The 23512-nt window shown below is 43.9% G+C and overlaps 1 protein-coding gene across 6 annotated transcripts in view; it reads right to left on the reverse strand.

Annotated features, from left to right (window-relative positions):
• PIEZO2 (piezo type mechanosensitive ion channel component 2) overlaps positions 1 to 23512 on the reverse strand; it is a 240735-nt gene that overhangs the window by 96323 nt on the left and 120900 nt on the right. For all 6 annotated transcript variants that reach the window (XR_006265021.1, XM_043444481.1, XM_043444480.1 and 3 more), the window contains exon 5: positions 12906 to 13068. Coding sequence is in view for 5 of the 6 variants with exons in the window: in XM_043444481.1 (XP_043300416.1) it covers positions 12906 to 13068 (163 nt within the window). In the remaining variant the exon portion in view is untranslated. The remainder of the gene's footprint in view (positions 1 to 12905; positions 13069 to 23512) is intronic.

Genomic DNA, 23512 nt, shown 5'->3' on the forward strand with positions numbered 1-23512 from the left:
CAGAATATTATATGGTTTGTAATTTACTGGTAGGTCAGTGAGGTGAATTTCAGAAATGAGGAAAACATGCAGACTACCACTCAACCACGTAAGCCCCCTCAAGTCTCTGGTGGTCCCTGTGTGAAGCCCAAAGAACTCTGATCTTTATTCAAGGCATAAACAGGAAGCATCGCTAATGATAGGGTCCCCAACAGCAGGTCATCTCACCTACACGAGCTCATTTTATTTTACACATAGAAGCCAAAACTGTCTGAAACACCTATTCATAACTTAGCTTTCAGCAATCTGGGTTTGGTTCCCCAGATTTACTTAATGTGCCACTAAGGTGATGGGAAGTTTGATGAATGGGCTTAAACGGAAAGGATGGGCCAGATCAGCGCTGAGGAAATCCCTTCTCTTTCTGGAGTTTATCTTTGTTCACTATTTTAGTATTTCCTGCCCGTGGGAGGACGAGTGGTCCCGGCTACTTGGCTAAATAAACAGTCGCTTCCTATCTCATCCATTTAGAGAATTGTGCACGGGTCCAATCCCAGGCCACGTGGGACCTCAGGACCACCACTAGAGATTCAGAAGGAAACACATGCACAGCACATACACACTTACATGGATTATTTTAAACTGTGTATACCATGGGATTTTTTGTTCATTTTTAAAGAATACATAAATTTTTTTTGGATAATTACAATCTTTCCCTGGAAGGGTTAGGATTTTTTTTTAAGGAATTATAAATATAAACCATTCCGTTAAGATAAAAGGAGCCTGTCTCAGATGCAGGACAGGCTTCATCTTGAAAAGACAGCAGCTTCTGCAGAGTCAGACAACTCTGAGGCCCAGATCACACATCGAGTTCAAGCAGTACCTGTTTGCTTCATTTTCCCATTTTAAAGTTTCTTTCTTTTAAAAAATTTTTATTGAATGAAAGAGCCTTTAAACTCTACGGTGCTTTACAGTTTCAAAGATTTCACATATATGATTTCATCTAATTCCATAAGTCTTTTTTCCCTACTCCACTACTAACTGCTAGTTTGTTCTCTACACGTGCATGCCCGCTTCTTTTTTGTTTCATTCACTAGCTTGTTGTATTTTTTATAGTTCACAGATAAGTGATATCAAACAGTACTTATCTTTCTCTGACTTATTTCACTGAGCATAATGCCCTTCAAGTTCATCCATGTTGCTGCAAATGGTATTACATCATTTTGTGGCTGAGTAATATCCCATTGTGTGTGTGTGTGTATACATATGCATATCACGTCTTCTTTATCCATTCTTCTGTAGATGAACGTTTAGGTTGCTTCTGTATCTTGGCTGTCGTAAACAGTGCTGCTGTGAACACTGGGGTACCTATTTCTTTTCCAATTAGGGTCTTTGTTTTTATTCAGATATATATTTATATATACATATGTATATATTTATCGATATGCTTAATTCAGAATTACATAATATTCACTGCTGGTGTCTCAGCTTCCATCTCACTGGAGGAAGATGGGCATAGGAGGCCGGTGCACAGCTCAGCAAATGCTGAGTGACCTGAGGGCTCAGACCTGCTGTTTGCCTGGGTGGGTACCAGCCACTTGGGATTTACACTGGCTGTTAATGAAGCCAAGGCTACAGGATGCACTCCGACCCCTGTGCACACAAACACACACACACACACACACACGCACACCACACATACATACACACAGCACACACACACACACGAGGATGTAATCCCAGGCTATTCAAGTCCGTATACCCAAATTGTGCACTATACTGTATTTCATCATAGCACATTTGTACTTTTTCCAGAAGGAAGAAGAATGTCTTAGGCTTGTGCATGAAGATTTTTCAATCTGCTCAGAGCCCATTATGCCTCAATGTCACTAGTAAGAGACAGAAGAGCACACACACTAGTAAGAGATACAAATAAGTCAACAACTAAATATCTCACAGAGACACTTGCTATTCCAAGAATTAAAACAGAGTGATGTGATTGAGGGAGTCAGGGTGGCTGTTTTAGATTCTGAGTTCAGGGAGAGCCTCTCTGAGGAGGTGACATTTAAGCTGAGCTCTGAATGTCACAGAGCCACCAGCCATGGGGAAATTCTAGCCAGAACCTTCCAGGCAGCAGGAAGGGCTGGCCAAGCCTCCATAGCGCGTCCCCAGACCCACTTCCTGTTCCACCTGCTCCTCCTCGTCACTATCAGCTGATGCCCCTGCATCCCACGTCATAGAGACATGGGGCTGAGCTCCAGTCAGTGCAACACCAGTAGCCCCACCTGGGATGATGGGAGAGCTACAGAGCTGGGGCACCAGGAGGAAAGCCCACCACCCCCTGCCCTGCATCACCTACAGAGGGAGTTTCGAAGCAAAACTCTTCGAGAGGTGGCTGGACTCAAAGCAGGACTTGACCGATGCTTCACTTCTCTTGAACCCAAGCTAAGAGAACTCTGATCACCAACCACTCCACCCAGTGAGGGCGACAAGGGGATCCCTTTCCTAGAGCAACTCCAGCAGCTGCAGTAGGGGAAGAGCAAGGGGGCCCTGCAGCCAGGAGGCTGTGCTAGTGGAAGAGGGGGTGGGGAGTGGAGCTGAAGAGGGTTCATGTCTTGGGCGAGCATCTCATAAGTCCAGTCAGCAGACCCCAGTTGGTAAATTTCACATGATAGGGGGAGGGAAGAAGGAGAATCAGAGGGAGCTCTTGTCTTTGTGGATAAGGTCAGGATGACCAGTCATGGAGCAAGTTGGGAAGCCAGTTCTAAGGTGGAGGTATCACGGGGGCAGCTAGTGAGGAACCTGGAGTGTAGACAGAGGTGAGAATTGGAGAGGTCTACCTGAGGCTCACTGTCAAAGTGGGATCTGATGAGGTGACCTGGACAGAACACAAGGCTGCCTACCTGTTGGAGTTGCCACACCTGGGACCAGTCTCTCTCTCCAACTTTATCCTCATCTCTTGGCCCAGAAACATCACACAGAGGGAAACATGTAGAGAACCTGGATTCCACAGGCTCTCTGCCTTGGGATGTGCTGTTCCCACACTGGGGAAGCCCCTCCCCAGCATCCAAGGCCCCGGCTCCCAGGCCAACTTTCTTTCAACTTCTCCATCTCCCAAAGCTGAGTTGCTGTGGGGACTGATCCAGGGATACTGTTGCTATGACACCCACATCACCACACACATGGGCATTTGTTGCTTAATACTCCTTGTACAGCAGGTACATCCTAAAAATGTAGAGGCATCCTAAAAATGCCTCTAGAGGAAGAAGATTAGTCCAAAACTTTCAGTCTCTGTACTTGACCAAGGAGACAGAGAGAGGGTACACAGCTAGTGTTGCCTGGGTCACAGTCAGAACACACTCCTAACTTTCACAACAAATGACTTATTGCTCAATTACGGAATTGCTACGGATGTAGATTAAATCAGATAGAAATCGCTAGTCAAGAACCTTCTCGAGTTTAGATGAATGCACTTCCCCGACCTCTCCTGGGCGGGACAGGGACCCTGTGAATTTTATAAACAGACCAGTGTACTTGAGGTTTTTCAGCATTTTTGTACCGGAATCCCTGGGGCTTTCAGTTGAAAACACTTTCTAAACCTGCCAAACTGAGAGGGAGCCAAAAGTGAGCCCCACCATCCTGGCTGGGGCCAGAAGTGCCATTAGTCACGTCAGGCTGGTCTTCTCCCCGAAATGATCCATCTGGAGCAGCGTAATCACCAACGCCCTAGAAGCCCCTCGGCTCACTCACCAGCAAGCAGGCTGGGCTGCTGGAGCTGAAATGTGTCCCCACGTTGGAATTCAACTGGATCCTAGCCGTGGAGCTAAGAAGGAGTACATGCTAAGTCGCTTCAGTCCTGTCTGACTCTTTGCAACCCCATGGGGTGTAGCCCACCAGGCTCCTTTGTCCATGGGATTTTCCAGGCAAGAATACTGAAGTGGGTTGCCACGCTCTCCTCCAGGGGATCTTCCCGACCCAGGGATTGAACTCCCGTTTCCTACCGTCTCCTGCATTGGCAGGCAGGTTCTTAACCATTAGTACCACCTGGGAAGGGCTTCCCTGGTGGTTCATCTGGTAAAGAATCTGCCTGCAATGCAGGAGACCTGGGTTCCATCCCTGGGTCAGGAAGATCTCCTAGAGAAGGGAATGGCAACCCACTCCAGTATTCTTGCCTGGAGAAGCATGCTTAAACTTTGTCTTTCAGTTTCTTCATAAGAAGGAGTAGCTGTAAATAAAGATTTATTTTTTTAGTTCTTGAGCTATCTTAGAAACAAAAGATAAAGAAAGCCTTTATAGTTTAAAAAGCCTAATAAAATATTACATATCAGCATTGTCCAGGTTGAAGTCTATAGCTTATGTAAATAAATGTAAGTGCTTTGACTTATCTTCTTTAAAAGTCTCTGACTTCAAAATGTGCCAGAAGTACTCAGGTAGCATCTCATGTCACGTGAGGACACTCCAAGTGCTATGGAGTCAACTGGGTGTGAGGTCATGGTTCCCTGAGCCTGGACCCAAGCCTCCATGCCTCATCCCATCACGGCGTCCAGCCCTGCAGCCTCATCCCCAGCAGTCAAGCCTTAGCAGTTACTCCCACTCAGTTCTGAACCAGGAAGACACCATCAATTACTTCTAGCAGAACCCAGACGTTCATTTTTCCTTATCCCCAAGCACTAAATGAGTCTACCTGTCTTGGACTAAATCCAAGGCTCACCTGGGGCTTTTTAAGAGGCCAGATTACCAGACTCCACCTCACAGTTCCTGAATCAGGAATTCCAGGAGTGAGTCCCAGGAACTTGTCTGATTAAAGGGCTTCATGAGATGATATGGAAGCAGCCAGCTTAGAATCCATGCTTCTTGCCTGGAGAAGCATGCTTAAACTTTGTCTTTCAGTTTCTTCATAAGAAACTACTCTTCCTGATACCTGTGACCCTGGACAAACTCAACCCCCTGGAAGCCTTGTGTTTGAGTTGGATGCCAGGCAGACTCCCTTGACCGGAAAACATATTGAGGTAATTTATCTAATGGCATCTCCTTCTGATTTCAGACAAACTTTAGATGTAAGCCCAGAGCTCCTCAGATTATGGATTCCATCCTCCTCTTCCTTGTGGCTTAAACCATGCTCGAAAAGACGCTTTGATGGGAGAGCATCAGAGGTACAGATAATGAGCCAGCAGATTCAGAGGCAAAGGCAGCACTTTGCTAAAATGTTGCAAGTTATTTACTCATTGTTTATTATTGAAAGTTAACAATTTATCTTCATGGAGTGGAGTCATCTCAACAGAAGAGTCCATGGAAGGAGGAGGCAAGGGCTGTGACTCATTGCCAAAGACAAACGTCCACCATCCTCCACAGTGTCCCCATGGACGCAGTGCCTAGAGAGCTCTGGAGCCATGCTGGCAGGGGTCATGTGCGTCACATAAGCCTATCGTGACAGCATCGTGCAGACGAAGCCGAGATTTTATTCTGTTGCCAAGCTTATTTTAGGAAGATTACTTTTCCAAATATATAAGCACCGTTAAAATTGTTCCCTGCTTCATTTGGAAGAGTGAGTATAGAGATGTATGCTTTCAACCACTTCCTATAGAGAAATACAAGTTCAATAAAGGACAAGCTAAGACAGACCAAGTTAGCAGGGAGCAACCTGCTAGGCTAGCCAGGACCACAGGCCTGAGGAGCTTTAATAAAACAATCCTGGTACAACCACACATTTGCCTGCCTCCCAGAATTCTGACTGAACATATCTGGGATGCAGTCTGCGCCTGGACCTTTACAAACTCCCAGGTCAAGGTCAGTTCAAAGTGGTGAGGAAGGAAGAGCCTGAACCCACCTCCTCCCATGGACATGACAAATATGTTCACAGGAGGACATAACTACAAATATGCAGTTACACATGGGTTGATTTTCCCTGGAAAGGACCTGAGAACTAGCTGAACACCTGATCCACAGAAGAGGACAGGAAGGGCCACACCTAGGCAGGTAGGGGAGGCACGAGGTTGAACTTGCCCCGAGAGAGGTGAAATGCCCAGAGTGTGACACCTTCTGAGACTGTGTGTAAGGGACAGTCATTTGCGAATCCAAAGACATCTACTGGAGGGTGGGGGAAGGAAGACACTGCCCAGAGACTGAGGCACCATTGTGTTCCCACCCAAGTCAAGTCATTCTCCCTCTGTCTTCCCAAAGCAAGGGAACAAGTCCGGCCCCCACACCCTCTGGCTGAGCCCAGCAGGAGCATACACAGTGCATATGGGGACATACCCTGGTGGCCAGTAGGACTGGAGACCCTGAGCCCCACGGGACAGTAACAACCGGAGAGACAGCTCTTATCAGGCCACCACCGCTAGGCACCACAGGACAGCAGACAAACACAACCCCAAGCTTCCTGTGAAAAAGATCCATCTGTGGAAGCTAGAGCCTCAGGTTTCCCTCACACCTGGTGGTGAAGGAGGCGCCCCCGGGGAAGTGAGCCATGAGACATCATCCTCGAACCCCTGTGGCCTTGCTGCCACTCAGCCAGACTCCAGAAGGAGCTTGTATAACCCTCAAGAGTCCCAATTTCTGCAACTGTTGCCCAGAGGACATCTCCAAAGCCTACATCTGGAGAGCAGCAGGGATTACAATCACAGCCCCGGGACTATATGTGTCTCCATGCTTTAGAAGCTGCTGCCATCTGAAGGCCTGGCTTCGACCTGAGTGCTGAAGGAGAATCTCTACCCCATCAAGCACTGACAGGTCCCAACATGCCCTCAACAACAGGGCTGCTTCAGGGATAAATTAGGTGTGTGGACAACTACAAAGATTTGAGAGATAGCCGAGCTAAGGTGGTGCTAGTAGTAAAAAAAAAAAAAACAAAAAACACCCACCTGCCAATGCAGGAGACATGAAATACAGGCTCTATCCCTGGGTTAGAAAGATCTTCTGAAGAAGGAAATGGCAATTCACTCCAGTATTCTTGCCTAGAGAATCCCATGGACAGAGGAACCTGGTGGGCTACAGTCCATGGGGTCACAAAGAATCAGACACAACTGAAGTGACTAAGCACAGACAGATGTGCTAAGTAAGGGTTGAAGAAGAAGGATTATCACCTACACAAGGCCACGCCTTCAAGACTGAGAGGCAGCAGTTTTGCCTACTTCATAGAAACAGAGAGTCAGCAAAATGAGGAAATATGTTAAAAAAAAAAAACAACAAGACAAAAACCTCAAAACCAAGACGAAACCTCAGAAAAAGACCTTAATAATGTGGAGATAAGTAATCTCTCTGATAAAGAATTCAAGTGAAGTGAAATTCGGTCAGTAGTGTCTGACTCTTTGCGACCCCATGGACTGTAGCCCACCAGGCTCCTCTGTCTATAGAATTCTCCAGGCCAGAATACTGGAGTGGGTAGCTATTCCCTTCTCCAGAGGATCTTCCCAACCCAGGGAAAGAACCCAGGTCTCCCGCATTGCAGGCAGATTCCTTACTGCCTGAGCCGCCAAGGAAGTCCAAAAAATTCAAAGCTATGGTCAAAAGATGCTCCCTGACCTTGGGAAAAGGATGAATACAGTGAGAACTTCAACAAAGACTTTGAATATATAAAAAAAGAACCAGTCGGTGCTGAAGAAATTAAGAAAGTAATCGTGCTTATAATTGCATCAAAAAGAATAAAATACCTAGAAATAAATTTAACCAAGGAGATTAAAGACCTAAATTCTGAAAACTATAAGACACTGATGAAAGAAAATGAAGATGACACAAATAAATGGAAAGATATACTATGCTCAAGGATTGGTAGAATTAGCATTGCTAAAATGGCCATACCACTCAAAGCAATATAGATTCAATGCAATATCAAACGGTAAAGGATCTGCCTGCAATGCAGGAAACTCAGGTTTGATCCCTGGGTTGGGAAGATCCACTGGAGAAGGGAATGACTACTCCAGTATTCTTGCCTAGTCTTGCCTGGAGAACCCCATGGATACAGGAGCCTGGAGGGTTACACTCCATGGAGTCACAGAGTCAGACATGACTGAGCAACTAAGCATACACACACACACACACACACACACACACATACCAAGTAGCAATGGCATTTTTCACAGAACTAGAACAAAAAATCCTAAGAGTTTTTAGGGAACCACAAAAACCCCCAAAGAGCCAAAACAATCTCGAGGCAGAACAAAAATGAGAGGTATCATACTCTAATTTCAAACTATATTACAAACCTACAGAAATCAAAACAGAATGGTACTGGGATAAAATACATACATAGAGATCAATGGAACACAATAGAAAGCCCAGAAAAAAACCCACCTATTTATGGTCAATTGGAAGGACTGATGCTGAAGCTGAAACTCCAGTACTTTGGCCACCTCATGCGAAGAGTTGAGTCACTGGAAAAGACACTGATGCTGGGAGGGATTGGGGGCAGGAGGAGAAGGGGACGACAGAAGATGAGATGGCTGGATGGCATCACCGACTCGATGGACATGAGTTTGAGTAAACTCTGGGAGTTGGTGATGGACAGGGAGGCCTGGCGTGCTGCAATTCATGGGGTCGCAAAGAGTCGGACACAACTGAGTGACTGAACTGAACTGAACTGAACTGAATCTATGACAAAGCAGGCAAGAATGTACAATGGAGAAAAGACAGTCTCTTCAGTGCTCTTGTGAAAACTGGACAGCTACCTGCAAAAGAATGAAACTGGACCACTCTCATACCATATGCAGAAATAAATTCAAAATTAATTAAACACTCACTCCACCCTAGAACTGGCATAGTACTCTGAGCAAAGCACAGGCTCCATAAAAAGTTCTGACTGGAGGGCGAAATGAATGGATGGACAGTGGGGTGGTGGAGGGATGGGAAAGAAAAGCAGTGGATTCCAGGGCCACCACACTGCTCAACTTTTTGACGTTTTAGTAACAAAGGCATGCGTTTTCTTTGCATCTTAGTTCATCACAAGTAATTATGGGTCCTGAACCTTTATGGACACTTTTAAGCAACAGGAGTGGTCTAAATGCCCTCAAAACTGTAGCTTTTTGCCATCACTCCCTGAATTCTTCATTTCTAGAGAAGGAACAGTAGTCAGAAGAGCTAAATTTAGCTGGTTCTGATCAGAGAAAATGGGCAGCTCAGGGTCAGTAATGATGTCTGTAACCGAAGACCAATAGAGAGGGATGACAGAGTCTGAGCTGGAAAACCAGGATCTAGAGGATGTTAAGCAGGTGACTCTGGACTAGATCTCAGGTGGGGACTGAGCAGATGCCTAAAGATTAATATAATTAATATATGCTATAATATATTAATTATACTATACTCTTTATTAGTCTTTAATAAAGAGATTGATTTCTTCCATTCTTTGTTTCTTGCTCTCAAAAAAATAGCAACTAGAGCTTCAAATCTGAAGCTTGACTCACAGGCCAGATAGCCACTTTCTGTGCCAAACACCACAGTAGGCTAAAGGACTTTAGGTATCACGAAGGGGTTGCAGCTTTGAGATTCAGAAAGAATGTCTAAATAACGTGAGTGAGATTTAAATGCTGCATCCCTGATTCTTAATGGATGGGCTATATCTGACACCGAAATATTCTTTACATCATTTATATTGGATTTGTTAGACTATATAGAAGAGGCCACTTGCAGCAGACTAAGTCAAGACTAAAATTCCTAATGAATCAACATTTATCATAAATTTGGTTTCATATTAAACTACTCTGTTTCAAAAAAAGCCCAAAATCTCATTAAATAGCTAGAAAGAGCTAGAAGTACACAAATATGCAGATACTATCAACTTGGTGAAATTGCTGATGTCATTAGTGTTTTATTGTACAGATAACCTTTCTGCACAATTTAACTCTCATAACACAACTCATTTTTTTTTTTAAAGACTTAAGAATCTGAATCTTTCAGTCATGATTTGTCAATCTGCTTCTGAATTAAAAGGAACAAATAAACAAGACCAGAAGTATGTCAGTTGGCAAAGAATCTTTCATGGCACTTGGAGAGTTGGTTCTTGACTGAGGTTTGCTTTCTGTAAAATTCAAGAACAGGACAAAGCCTCCTCCCCCACTCCACGCCCACTGGGTTTTTTTTTTTTTTGGGAGAATCCTTGGATTTGTGATGCCCTTTAAAACAGTGAACTTAAGCCTCATTATCAAGTCCATGGAGATTTGGGAAGAGTCCTGAGCATTCTCCAGGGATTACTTGCTACTCTGAAACAAAGCTGGATTTGAAAAGCAATTCTCCCAGGCACCAGAGGGTTGATTAATCTGCCATTTCTCCACTGAGACAAATGAGAGAAGCAACGCCAGCAAACACTGTCCTTTCAAAGGATCCTCAAAAACCAAGCAATCTAGAACACAATAGCCAAGATTTATGAGTCGCAGGAAGTATGCTAGGGACTTCAAAATAAAATAAATTCTCCTGCTTATTTTGGCTGTGTATTTATATTCTTTTCAGACTCTAGCCAGATGGTTCCCCAGTAAGAAAAATTTCCTCCTGGATTCATCATGGGACAGTCACTCTAGCCTGCTCCCCTCGGCCACCTGGGGCTGGAATGTACTGAGACTGTGGAAACTAATATCTAAATTAGGCTCAAACAAATTTAACCTAGAGGGAACTCAACTTTATAGTAATGATATTTAGCATTTTCAATATTAAGGGTTTTTCTGGTGAATGAGACAGTGAAGAATCTGCCTGCAGTGCAGGTGACCCGGGTTCAATATCTGGGTTGAGAAGATCCCCTGGAGGAAGGCATGGCAACCCACTCCAGTATTCCTGCCTGGAGAATTCCATGGACAGAGGAGCCTGGCAGGCTACAGTACATGGAGTTGCAAAGAGTTGGATATGACTGAGTGACTAATGCTTTCACACTTTCATTTTCAAAGCTCCCCAAAAATAATGCTTAGAGAATCTACCCCTCTTTATCATTAAATAATGTAATCAATAATATATAGGGTGCAGATATTTAAACAAATTTCAAATGGGAGAGAGGTATCACGAGCCCATCTTCGAAAACAGAGGGGAATCAGGAAGGAAACATGATTTCAGTATCAGTCAGTGACGTCGTGTCTCTTCTTTACCAGATGGGTGACCTTGACCTAACATCCCTTATCTTCTGTAGTCAGTGCAGGTTCTCCTAATTTTATGGCAAAACAGTGTTTGAACTGGAGACAGAAGTTCTTTCTGTAGGAAGCTTTGTAATTCAGTCATGGTTGTCTGTTACCAATGGCAAGGAAGGAAGTCCTTTACTGAGTGAGCTGGCCTCAAACACACCCTCCAACTTATCTTTCTCTCATTCTAAGAGGCTTTAAATTTGACATTTTTGCGATTGTTCTACTTCCTTTCAAACTGGAGAAGAGCAGAGAGAGGCAAGCGGGTGGCCCTTTATTAAGTCCTCAGGACAATCTCCACTTTGCAGAAGAAGAAAGAGGATAAACAATTTTCCCAACATCACACAGCTTCCAAGTCTGACTTCAGAGTCCACTCAGTTCACAGTAACTATCCCTTACCCTCCATCTATAATATGAGGAGAACTGAAAACAAATCTTGCCTTATAAAAAATAATAATGAAAAGTCCTAAATCTGGAGAGCTTGAGTTAATGGATTTATTTTCACTGAATCTGGAAAAAACAGGGTGATTGTTTAAGCCAGATGATTTTTCCAAACTGTAAATACTATAAAAGAAATTTCAAATGTAAAAGCAGAGGTTAAAATGTTAAATTCTGTCTTAACCAGAAGAAAAAGCACCTTCATAGTTCTATCTATTTCTAGGACATTGACAAATGTTGTACAGTTTGTGAACTTGAATGCAAGAGACAGGTAGTTATGACCTTGCTGTAATGGTTTTTTACACCATGTACCATTTTTAACATTTACCTTAAAAACAGCAGAATATGCATATGACACAGGATTATATATTTTTTACTCACAAGGATTTTAGGCAATAACATCATTTCTAGTCTGCAGAGGTTTATGGAATCATATTCACTCTTTCTTCATTGTTGTATTCTAATAAATATCAAGGGAAAATGCTGTTCATTTGTGAAGCACACACATTATTTGCCATAACTGAGAACTTTCTTTCTCTGGTGCCATCGTGGTTACCATTCTCAATATCAGTAATTTCAACTAACTTCAGTTTTATAGGTTTAATTTCTTGGCAAGGTTTTGAATGAAACATTCAGTACTTACAAGTATCTTGGGTCAAATGTCCAAATACAGTCTTTTAAGGATTTTTTTTCCCCTGTAAATTTTATCTTTCAATTACCACATCAATTACTTTTTAAGTCACTGTTACCTAGACTTATATGAGAAAGTGCAGTTATTAGAACAAACAGGTCAGGGACAGAGTGACAGCTGTCTCCCGCTTCCATTCGCCACGGAGTGAAATCTGACATGTCCCCTGATCCGGCTAAAAATTCACAAACGTTTTATTCATTCTTACACTTTTCCAAATGCATGTATTTTTTTCTCTGCAGTACTTTAAAAAATACCTCGATAGAAACATGCAGATGTAACCACCGACTCAGGATGGCAAGGTGCACAGACTGGAAGCTTCCTTCAAGGTAGAATTACTTTTTTTTTTTTCTCTGACAACTGCCAGGTGTTTCTTCTCTAAGAACGTTGCAGTAACTAAGTATCTAGGGTAGAGGCCGTGACACGAACTTGAAAGGTTCCCAGTGTGAGCTAAGGGCGGATGGTAATGAGACACCAGGTCAGGCCTAGGCCCTTAGGGTTAACGCGTCTCACAGGGCAGCCCTCACGTCCCGGACTTGTTTCCTCCTGGCCGATTGTGGGTGAGAATACGCATGCGTGAGGACCACACGAGGTGTGCAAAGCAACCACCCAGCATAGCAGGGCATGAAGCACTGTGCACGCCTCACTGTTCACTGTCACAACCTACAAAGCCCCCGAAATCAAAGCAGGAAGAGGCCCAGACTCAGACTTACCGACTCTTCGTTCTCAAACTCCGGGTTACACTGCGCGGCCTCTTCGGCCACTGGCTTCTGAACAATGTTCCTACAGACCAGCCAGATGGTCAGGCTGGCGATGAACATGCCTACGTCAGGCACAAACACTCGGATCCCATTGCCAGCGTCGGCTCCCTTTAAGCTATGGAGGGAACAAAAGGGAGGAGGAAATTCAGCTGTTTTGATGTTGCAATGGTTAAACCATCACAGAGTATGCATGAATACATCACAGAGTATGTATGTATGAATCACAGAGTATGTTCGAATCTCCTTAAGATTCAAAGAATGCTCAGTTTCTGCCTGGAAGGTATCAGAAAGCTTTTCTCTGACTCCAGTCTTTCACAATCTACTAAGACTCAGGAAGATTTCAGGGAGTTTCAGAAATAGCATGAAGAACCCGAAACCGACTCTCACTCCTAAAACGTACTGATGAACTAAACTGTTACTAAATATGCCACGTGTCCAGGACAGAGACAGGTGTTTGTAATCCAGTGGGAGCAGTGAAAGACTGGATGTACACAAGCAGCCCTGGAAGTAAATCCAAGTTTAGAGGGAAAACAGAGGAGACATTAAAGCCATCCTTGAACAGGGACCCTTCATTACTTTGAATGCTGAGTTGATTTTGTTTTCCGTCTTGTTCCAAAAAAAGGCAGGTCATTAACAGAGAGCTCAGAAGATTTGGTCCCAATGTCAGCAGGATCTGGTGGCTGTGTTTCCCTGGGACCTTCCCCTCATCCTGTGCGCCCCCCTGCCCCAAAGAGATTACACTGTTCATCTTCTTTATCGCACAGGACTCAAATCAAAGTGACCCAACGTGTATCAGAGCTAAAACTTGTTTAGGGAAAAGCAGCAGAATATATGAAGTTATGTCATGTGAAGATACATATTTTTCAAATACACTTTATGTGATGAAATATATAGTCATCTACATTGAATATATGATGTATTTGGGTAAAAACATAATCAATAGCAAGACCTCTATCACCTAGAAATAACCATGTTGACATTTTAGTGAATTAAAAAAATCATATGATATTGCTTCTATGTGGAATCTAAAAAAATGACACGAACTATTTACAAAACAGAAATAGACTCACAGACAAAGAAAACAAACTTCTGGCTACCAAAGGGGAAAGGTGAGGGGGAGGGATAAATTAGGAATTTGGGATGAACATATACACAGCACTGTATATAAAAGAGATAAACAACAAGACCTATTGTATAGCACAGGGAACTCTACTCAATAGTTTGGAAACTATAAGAAACTACTATACACGCAATCTTAGAGTTAATAAAACTAGCCTCATACTTTATTGTTTTTGAAAATAATTTGTTCATTTAATACATCACTCACATCTTCAGAACTCCCTGAAGATTTTTAAACCTTTACCACACTCACGGTCAGATAGTAGCTACTTAACTAGTCCACTACTGTTGCACCTTTAGAATATTACCATGTATTTGTTACCATAAAATGAATGTAACTCAAGTCTTCATTAACTGAAGAGTCTCCTAATCCAGGATCTTCTAGGAAAAATTCCTCAGACCAGTCTGACTGGCTTTTTACAAAAACAGTCTGGACAAGGACCTCCCCATTAGAAGCCTAGGTTTTATACACGACTCTAATCTTCTCTGAACAGAGAAACATGGAAGTGATGAGGCATCCCTTTACCTCCATAAATAAAATACATGTGGTCGTGTGAGAGATTTTAAAAAAAGGCAAATTTCTTGCATTTGGGCTAAGAGTAAGAGAAATCAAATAAGAAAACTTTATCCAAACATATAATACTGTGAAAACTTCATCCAGACTTTACAGTTACTTATAAAATTCATAATCCAAATCCATAGTGAGGAAATCTGATGATTGATTTCATCATAAGAAAACTGTAGAGGTTTTGCCTACTTTGCAAGTACACCTAACATGATCAGACAGAGCAAAGGAGGATTCATATCATCAGAATGAGAATTCGGAGATCAAGGAGACAGGCCAGGAGATGAAGGCCAGGCTGGACGGGGAGGTGTTTCCTGGGTTGGGCTGAGGTCGGGGGAGCCGGCAGTCCCTCCCGAGTGGATTTGGGGGACAAATTACTGCCGCTCTTTTGCGGAAAACGAACTGACCATGACATTTTATGAGAAGCACAAACCAAGCCGACTGGAGGGAGAGTTCTCTGAGGAACGTACCCAGAGTCCCACCCGGCGCAGTGGACCCAGGAGCCGGCTGTGCCTGCCCCCCCTGCCCCCAACCCCAACGTGCACTCTGTACATGGCTCTCAATTTGCAAACAGTGGCTTCAAGTCAACAGCCTCAGCTTTGTGATCGTAGGTCCCCAAGGAGACACTCGATCACCCACAAACATGAAGAGAGTAAATGAACCCCAACTGCAAAGCAATTACTCCCCAGCCATGACAGAACGCGGCTCCCAGGACTGGGCTGTGGTCCAGCTCAGAGTGGAATCTGTCAGCCACGGAGGTGCCAACCTGTTACCTGCTGCTGTCGCCCGAGCTCACATAGCAGCACATTCAGAGATCTGCCAGTCCACGGGCTCCAGGAGCCTCCAGAAGACGACAGTGAGGGCCATGGACAATGACCAGGTCAGAGTCCACTTGACACCTCCCATGGGGACCACATTATCACTACAGTTTCCATCTTCGCTGTCTAGACCAGAGTCTACTGAAGCACATTCATCAGAGTGCTAGTCCTCAGAAATACTGTGAATTAAAGCAAAACATGACCAAAAAAGAAAAAAAAACTGCCTCTGGGAAAATAGTTAAACAATCACAACAGTTATTATTATAGTGAAGAACTTGAGAAGTTCTGTAGAAAAACAATAAATTGGAGTTAATGTAAAGCTCTGGGCTTCCCAGGTGGCTCAGCGGGTAAAGAACCCACTCGCAATGCAGGAGACACAGGAATCATAGGTTCGATCCCGGGGTCAGGAAGATCCCCTGGTGAAGGGTATGGCAACCCACTCCAGTATTCTTGCCTGGAAAATCCCATGGACAGAGGAGCCTGGTGGACTACAGTCCATATGGTCGCAAAAGAGTTGGACACAGCTAAAGCAACTGAGCTCGCAAGCAAATCTCTGCTTCCCAAATTTACCTAAGCACAAACCATTTCTTAAAGTTTTATCTAATATCTATTACATTCTGCCAAGCTACTGCTCATGGCACAGGTTTTAGAAAATGCTGAGCTAGAGTCTCTTCATTGGTCTAGATTTTTGATCACAATGAATGAATACTTTGGATATTGTACTTAGATGTAACTAATCCTCATATATTTGGTTTTGAATAAGCCCCTAATAACTACAGTGCCTTTCTTAGGGATTGGAACGAAAACTGACCTTTTCCAGTCCTGTGACCACTGCTGAGTTTTCCAAATTTGCTGGCATAATGAGTGCAGCACTTTCACAGCATCATCTTTCAGGATTTGAAACAGCTCAACTGGAATTCTATCACATCCACTAGCTTTGTTCGTAGTGATGCTTTCTAAGGCCCACTTGACTTCACATTCCAGGATGTCTGACTCTAGGTGAGTGGTCCCACCATTGTGATTAACTGAGTCATGAAGATCTTTTTTGTACAGTTCTTCTGTGTATTCTTGCCATCTCTTCTTAATATCTTCTGCTTCTGTTAGGTCCATACCATTTCTGTCCTTTATCGAACCCATCTTTGCCTGAAATGTTCCCTTGATATCTCTAATTTTCTTGAAGAGATCTCCAGTCTTTCCCATTCTGTTGTTTTCCTCTATTTCTTTGCATTGATCGCTGAGGAAGGCTTTCTTATCTCTCCTTGCTATTCTTTGGAACTCTGCATTCAAATGCAGAGTTTTCATTCCAATCCCTAAGAAAGGCAATCCCAAAGAATGCTCAAACTACCACACAATTGCTCTCATCTCACATGCTAGTAAAGTAATGCTCAAAATTCTCCAAGCCAGGCTTCAGCAATACGTGAACCAAGAACTTCCAGATGTTCAAGCTGGTTTTAGAAAAGGCAGAGGAACCAGAGATCAAATTGCCAATATCCGCTGGATCATCGAAAAAGCAAGAGAGTTCCAGAAAAACATCTATTTCTGCTTTATTGACTACGCCAAAGCCTTTGACTGTGTGGATCACAATAAACTGGAAAATTCTAAGAGATGGGAATACCAGACCACCTGACCTGCCTCTTGAGAAACCTGTATGCAGGTCAGAAAGCAACAGTTAGAACTGGGCATGGAACAATAAACTGGTTCCAAATAGGAAAAGGAGTACATCAAGGCTGTATATTGTCACCCTGCTTATTTAACTTATATGCAGAGTACATCATGAGAAACGCTGGGCTGGAAGAAGCACAAGCTGGAATCAAGATTGCCGGGAGAAATATCAATAACCTCAGATATGCAGATGACACCACCTTATGGCAGAAAGTGAAGAGGAACTAAAAGCCTCTTGATGAAAGTGAAAGAGGAGAGTGAAAAAGTTGGCTTAAAGCTTAACATTCAGAAAACTAAGATCATGGCATCTGGTCCACACTTCATGGAAATAGATGGGGAGACAGTGGAAACAGTGTCAGACTATTTTTTGGGCTCCAAAATCACTGTGGATGGTGACTGCAGCCATGAAATTAAAAGACACTTACTCCTTGGAAGGAAAGTTATGACCAACCTAGATAGCATATTAAAAAGCAGAGACATTACTTTGCCAACAAAGGTTCGTCTGGTCAAGGGTATGGTTTTTTCAGTGGTCATGTATGGATGTGAGAGTTGGACTGTGAAGAAAGCTGAGCGCCAAAAAATTGATGCTTTTGAACTGTGGTGCTGGAGAAGACTCTTGAGAGTCCCTTGGACTGCAAGGAGATCCAACCAGTCCATCCTGAAGGATATCAGTCCTGGGTGATCACTGGACAGACTGATGCTGAAGCTGAAACTCTAATATTTGGCCACCTCATGCAAAGAGTGGACTCATTGGAAAAGACACTGATGCTGGGAGGGATTGGGGGCAGGAGGAGAAGGGGACGACAGAGGATGAGATGGCTGGATGGCATCACCGACTCGATGGGCATGAGTTTGAGTAAACTCCAGGAGTTGGTGATGGACCGGAAGGCCTGGTGTGCTGCGATTCATGGGGTTGCAAAGAGTCGGACACGACTGAGCGACTGAACTGAACTGAACTACAGTGCCAGGAACACCTGATTTCTTTCCCTCATCCCCTCTCCCAGATGTCCCCCCCCCCATCTCCCAAGTGTCCACCCCCTCTCCCAAGTATCCACCTGCTCTTGGGACAGACTGAAAGACTACAATAGTGCACAACAATTCACAAAGCTGCTCATTCGGTCCCAGCAGGTCCCCAAGACCATCTGCAGATACCTATCTTCCTATGAGATGTCTCTACCCAGTGTCTGACCATATCTCCACACGTCTCCCTTCACCACCTCCTCTTCTGAATGACTGTCATTTTGCCTTGGGGTGTCCCCTCTTCCAACCAGGCCGAGCTGAACTTTTAGAAACACAGTTTGGACTTGCTCACTGCACCAGCAATGGTAAAGGTCCATATTCCCAAGCTCACCTACGAGGCCTCTGTATTGCAGATGTGTGTGCCTTGTCTCTTGCTAAGACTTCCTCGGACCCCAAATTCCAGCCATGCTGGCTGCACATCTAAGGACAGGCAAGTGTTTGTCCCTCTGAGTCAGAGTACGGTCTTCTCCCTGGGACCACAAAGCCCTCCTCACACACACTTCCATGTCATCCTCATCAGTCAAGACTTACCTCCCTCATCTCCACTGCAAAGCCCACCATCTGTTTCCTTTAGACCCCTAACACTTTATGTTGCTCACTTATATCCTATATAAGTGATATCCAAGAGGACTATATATATATATATATATATATGTATATATATACACACACAATATCTGTGTGTGTGTGTGTGTGTGTGTGTACATGTGGTATAGTGTACGCTCTGAATACAGGCTGGCAGAATTAATGCTATCTCCAAATATTTACTCTTTCTTTCCTATGACAATAGTTTGTGCAAAGTCCTGCTGAAGAATTAGATCAGGTGTCTGCCACAAAGATCCCCGTAATTCAGTTCAGAGAAGATAAAGTACAAAGGGCGGGACAGTCACTAGCGTCTGTGGAGTGCCTGAGGACCGAGGTTGATGAGTAACATCTCAGTTCTTTGGATGTGAGTTAATGGTCACAATTGGAAACTATAAACCATTAAAAATATATATGCACTTTTTGCACACACCAGAGAAAACATTTCAAGAACAAGAACTATTAACTGTATCCAATGAACATGAAATGGCTTGATTTGGTCAGATTTTTTATTTATTCCAAAAATATTTATTATGCCTCTATTGAGTGCCAGGCCCTCTCCCTGAGCACTGAGTGTTGGTTATGAAAGTTTGTCTTAAACACAGAGATAAACCAGGAAGAGGTGTTGTGGCCAGGTCCTCCTTGCTGGACTCGGACTCTGGTAAAGCATCTGCACAACCAGAAGGGCTGAAGGGTTTGGAGCAAAGGACTCTCCACCATCACCATGGAAATGAGACCACAAACAAAGTCACGATCTGGTCGCAGGAAGTGGGGCTGGGAGGTGGCCTTTCCATGGTGAGGGTGAGGTGTGGTACGGACATGACAGGTCACCCTGGAAGCCACGTGGGGTTTGTGCCTGAGAGAGGTCTTGGCTGGAGGGGCAGAGCGAGAGATTTCTTCTCATGTATGTTGGCTAAAGTCCATGGAGTAAGTCAGATGGTCCAGGGACTGCACAGAGTATAAATATTTACAGGAGGCTCTATAAATGAATTGTCAGTGTTCATTTCAGAGCATTTAATAACAATTAAAATGTTTTAATAGTGTAATTAATTAATTTATTTTTGGTTGCACTGGGTCTTTGTTGCTGCATGGGTTTTGTCTAATTTCAGAGATCGGGGGCTAGGCTCTAGTTGTGGTGGCCGGGCTTCTCATTGCCGTGGCTTCTCTTATTGAAGAGCACAGGCTCTAGGGTGAGTGGGCTTCAGTAGTTTTGGCTCCCAGGCTCTAGAGCACAGGTTCAGTAGTTGTGGTGCACAGGCTTAGCTGCTTTGCAGCCTGTGGGATCTTCCCAGATCAGGGATTGAAACCATGTCTCCATTGGCAGAATTGGCAAGCGGATTCTTATCCACCGAACCACCAGGGAAGCCCAACAAATCAAATTTTATTTCAAGTAAATTCTGTGTTTGAAATCAGGCTGACCAGGTAATGCGTAGAAGCCCTGTTCTAATAAATTAAGGAGATTGATGTATGCATTTCCCCATAAAACGTTATCCTAGATCGCGTGACTTTCCGGGCTCAGCTCAGTTACATTTTCCGTATAGAAAAGCACAAGCTAAACAACTTAAAACCTCATTTCTCTTCAACAGGCAGACACTTCCTCTCCAACCTGGTTACAGTCACACGATCCTATTTGTGCAGGGTGATTATTCCTCTTGGAAGGGAGTCTAGGAAGCTGGAAACTGGGGAAAAAAAACTCCTTATCCATCAAGAGGAGAGAAAACGTAGCCATAAAACACTGTGAATCAGTAAGTCAGTGCAAATGTACATGCAACCTGGATCTACACCAATAAACATGGAAGCATCTCACAAACATAATATTGAGAGAAAAAAAAAGAAGCAGCAAGCATACTGAATATTGATCACTTATGGACTCACCCATAAAGAACTCCATGAAAGCAACAAACATGTTTCTGGACAGTCACCTGTGTTGCAGCTCCTAGGTTCTTAACTTTGAAAGCTGGTTGGCAGGCGCAAAAGTGTATTTTTAATATTTCATGTTATTTTTAAAAATCAGAAGTGTCATACTATTCAGAATTCCTCGTATAGAACGTATCATGAAAATACAAAGTCGATTACCTGCCTGGGAAAGAAAATGACCAACTGCTGCAGTGTCAGCCATGATTATATTTGGTCAAACTCAATTACCATCCTCCCATCCAAGTCCAGGGAAGCAGTGAGGCTAGGGTGGATGTTCACGGGCAACCCACTTTGCTTTTGTAAGTCTCAGTTTATCACCAACAAAACAACTTCTCAGAGTCTTCCCAACTGTCAGGTTTCATTTTGACTCAGAAAATTCAAAATAAAGAGGCAGGGAAATTGAGAAGGGGCCAGGAAAGAGGAAGAGTGTTGGAATTCCAGGTATGGCTGAAAGAAGAAGAGTGTTGGAATTTCAGGTAGGGCTGAAAAAGCAGACTTAGAAACAAATACAAATGCTGTTACCTTCAGAAGCTGGAAAAGAACAACCCCATTCATGCCACTCCTTTGGGAGCCAGTCCCTTGGTTCCCAGAGTTGGTAGGAAGGTCAAATTCAATTGAATTCCAATAAAACAATTAAAATGCAAATGAGCATTATTTAGATGAATATGAACTACTGAGATGGTTGTACCTGGTCTTCTGGTGGCCTCTGGAGCCTAGGCACTGACGCTTGGTCACCGTCCCAAAGCAGGGGAGCTGCACAGGGACAGGGCTGCCCCAGGGACCCTTCCCGAGTCTCATCGGGGCCCCACTTCAGCACCAGTGCAGACTGGTTCACCTCCTCTTTCTTCCAGGACCCCTCATTTCCCCAGCAGTGTCAACAGTTGTGCACAGTCCAGCGCCTGAAATACAACCTTTTTCTCACACTCACTCCCTCCACCAGCCCACCCCATGGTGATCCTCTGATTGGTTTGCACGGCCCGTGAACGATTGAAACACAGGAGGTGATAGAATCTAGTCTACTCTCTCTGGAGCTGGGTGATTCACTCCAGGTGACTGGAAGACACAGTCTCAGGGTTCCCTCTGCTTGACCTGAACTGCAAAGATTTTGAGTTGAACCTGCACACGCATTTCTGTGGTAAAGCAGGCCTCATGTGTCACTATGACAGCCCGCAAATGCCACGACACATAAGCGTCTGTCATCCCCGTAGGCCAGGGCACAGTGAGGCGGGCACGGACCTCCAGTCTCCCTCCTGGCTAAGCATCACCTGCAGCTCATGGCTCTCTCAGCTGCAGCCACGACTAACCAGTTTGTAATCAAATAAATGCAGCGGCACCAGCCAGCATTTTCTTTTTCACGAACGCAGCAAAGGAAGAGAGGAGTACACTGCATGCAGAAAGAGGAGCTATTGCTTTGGAAACTGGATGTATTTGCATTGTATTTGGTCGTGACATAAAGTGCACAGGTGTAGTCACAGTGAAAAAAAAAAGCTTCAGACTCACTATCTAGCACAGCTTGGTTCCATCAAACAGCTAGGGGGCAGTTGTGCCGAAGACAGATGGAGAAAAAACAGATCCTTCCTCCAAATCTCTTGGAGCCCAGTGTCTTGCAATGTTCATACTTTTCCAGATGTCAGGAAGGTGCCTCACCAGACGATGTAACTGTGGCAGCAGGCTCGTGGGCAGTGCCCCCTTCCCCAGCACACACACCTCGTCCCTTCATACTCAATGCAGTGCTCTCCCCCTGGCTCCCAGATCAGTTCAGGTCAGGTTTTTACCACTGAGAAATCAAGTTAAAATACCAAGTGTTCAGAGCATACTGGAGTTTGAGACTGCAGGTGAAGGTTGAAGATCCATCCTCAAGCACATCATAACAAATTAGAAACACTAACCTCTGAAACAAATCAAAATTGCTCAGGAATAAAATGTTAATCAAACAAATTTAAAAAAAAACTCTGAATTTTTACCTGTCCAAAGATGCACCCTATGCTCAGTAAATCTAAGAAATGAAAATAAAAATTTCTGAAGCAAAAATTATAGTGTCCTGGCCCATACTGTGAACAGAATCGCCAAAGCATCTTTCTACATACACTTCTCTGTACAGCTAAAACGTGATTGAGTTTTCAAGGTTTGTTCAGAAAGCACTTTGAGTAATTTAGGGCTAACTAAAGAGGCTGAAGGCAGAGGACATAATCAAGGGACATATCACACAAATTTGTCCACACAAAGATCTGTAGGCAAAGGTTTAGAGCAGCTTCATTCATAATCACCAATAGCTGAAAACATGCCAAACACCTACCAGCTGCTCCCTGGATAATTTGCAGTGATCTATACAATGGAATACAATTTGCAATGGAAGTAAGGATGCTTTCAACTTCTATGGTTGAACCTAAGAAGTATTATGTTAAGTGAAAGAAGCCAGATATGAAAGGAGCAAACTATGAGTCCATTCACATGACAACCTGGAAAAGGTGAAACCAGAGAAAGAGAACTCTGATCAGTGATTGTTGGGGGCTGGGGGAGGAAAGGGATTGATGACAAAGGGGCCGAAGGAGACTTTCCAGAATGGTAAATATATTATAAATCTTGAAATGGAGGTGATGACATGGCTGCCCAGGTTGTCAAAGTCATAGAATGACACACCTAAAAAGGGGAGAATTTCCCAGGTTATAAATTACACCCCAATAAACCTGATGAGGGAGAAACTGGAGAAATGCAGAGTGAGTGGCAAGGATAACTTGTGAGGAAATCTCAAATCTGAGACAATGTAATCGATGGATAAAGAAGCTTTGGTACGTGTACAGAGTGGAATATTACTCAGGCATGAAAAGGAATGAATTTGAGTCAGTTCTAATGAGGTAGATGAACTTAGAGCCTAT

Source organism: Cervus canadensis, chromosome 23 (genome assembly GCF_019320065.1).
Source record: "Cervus canadensis isolate Bull #8, Minnesota chromosome 23, ASM1932006v1, whole genome shotgun sequence".
Classification (NCBI taxonomy): domain Eukaryota; kingdom Metazoa; phylum Chordata; class Mammalia; order Artiodactyla; family Cervidae; genus Cervus; species Cervus canadensis.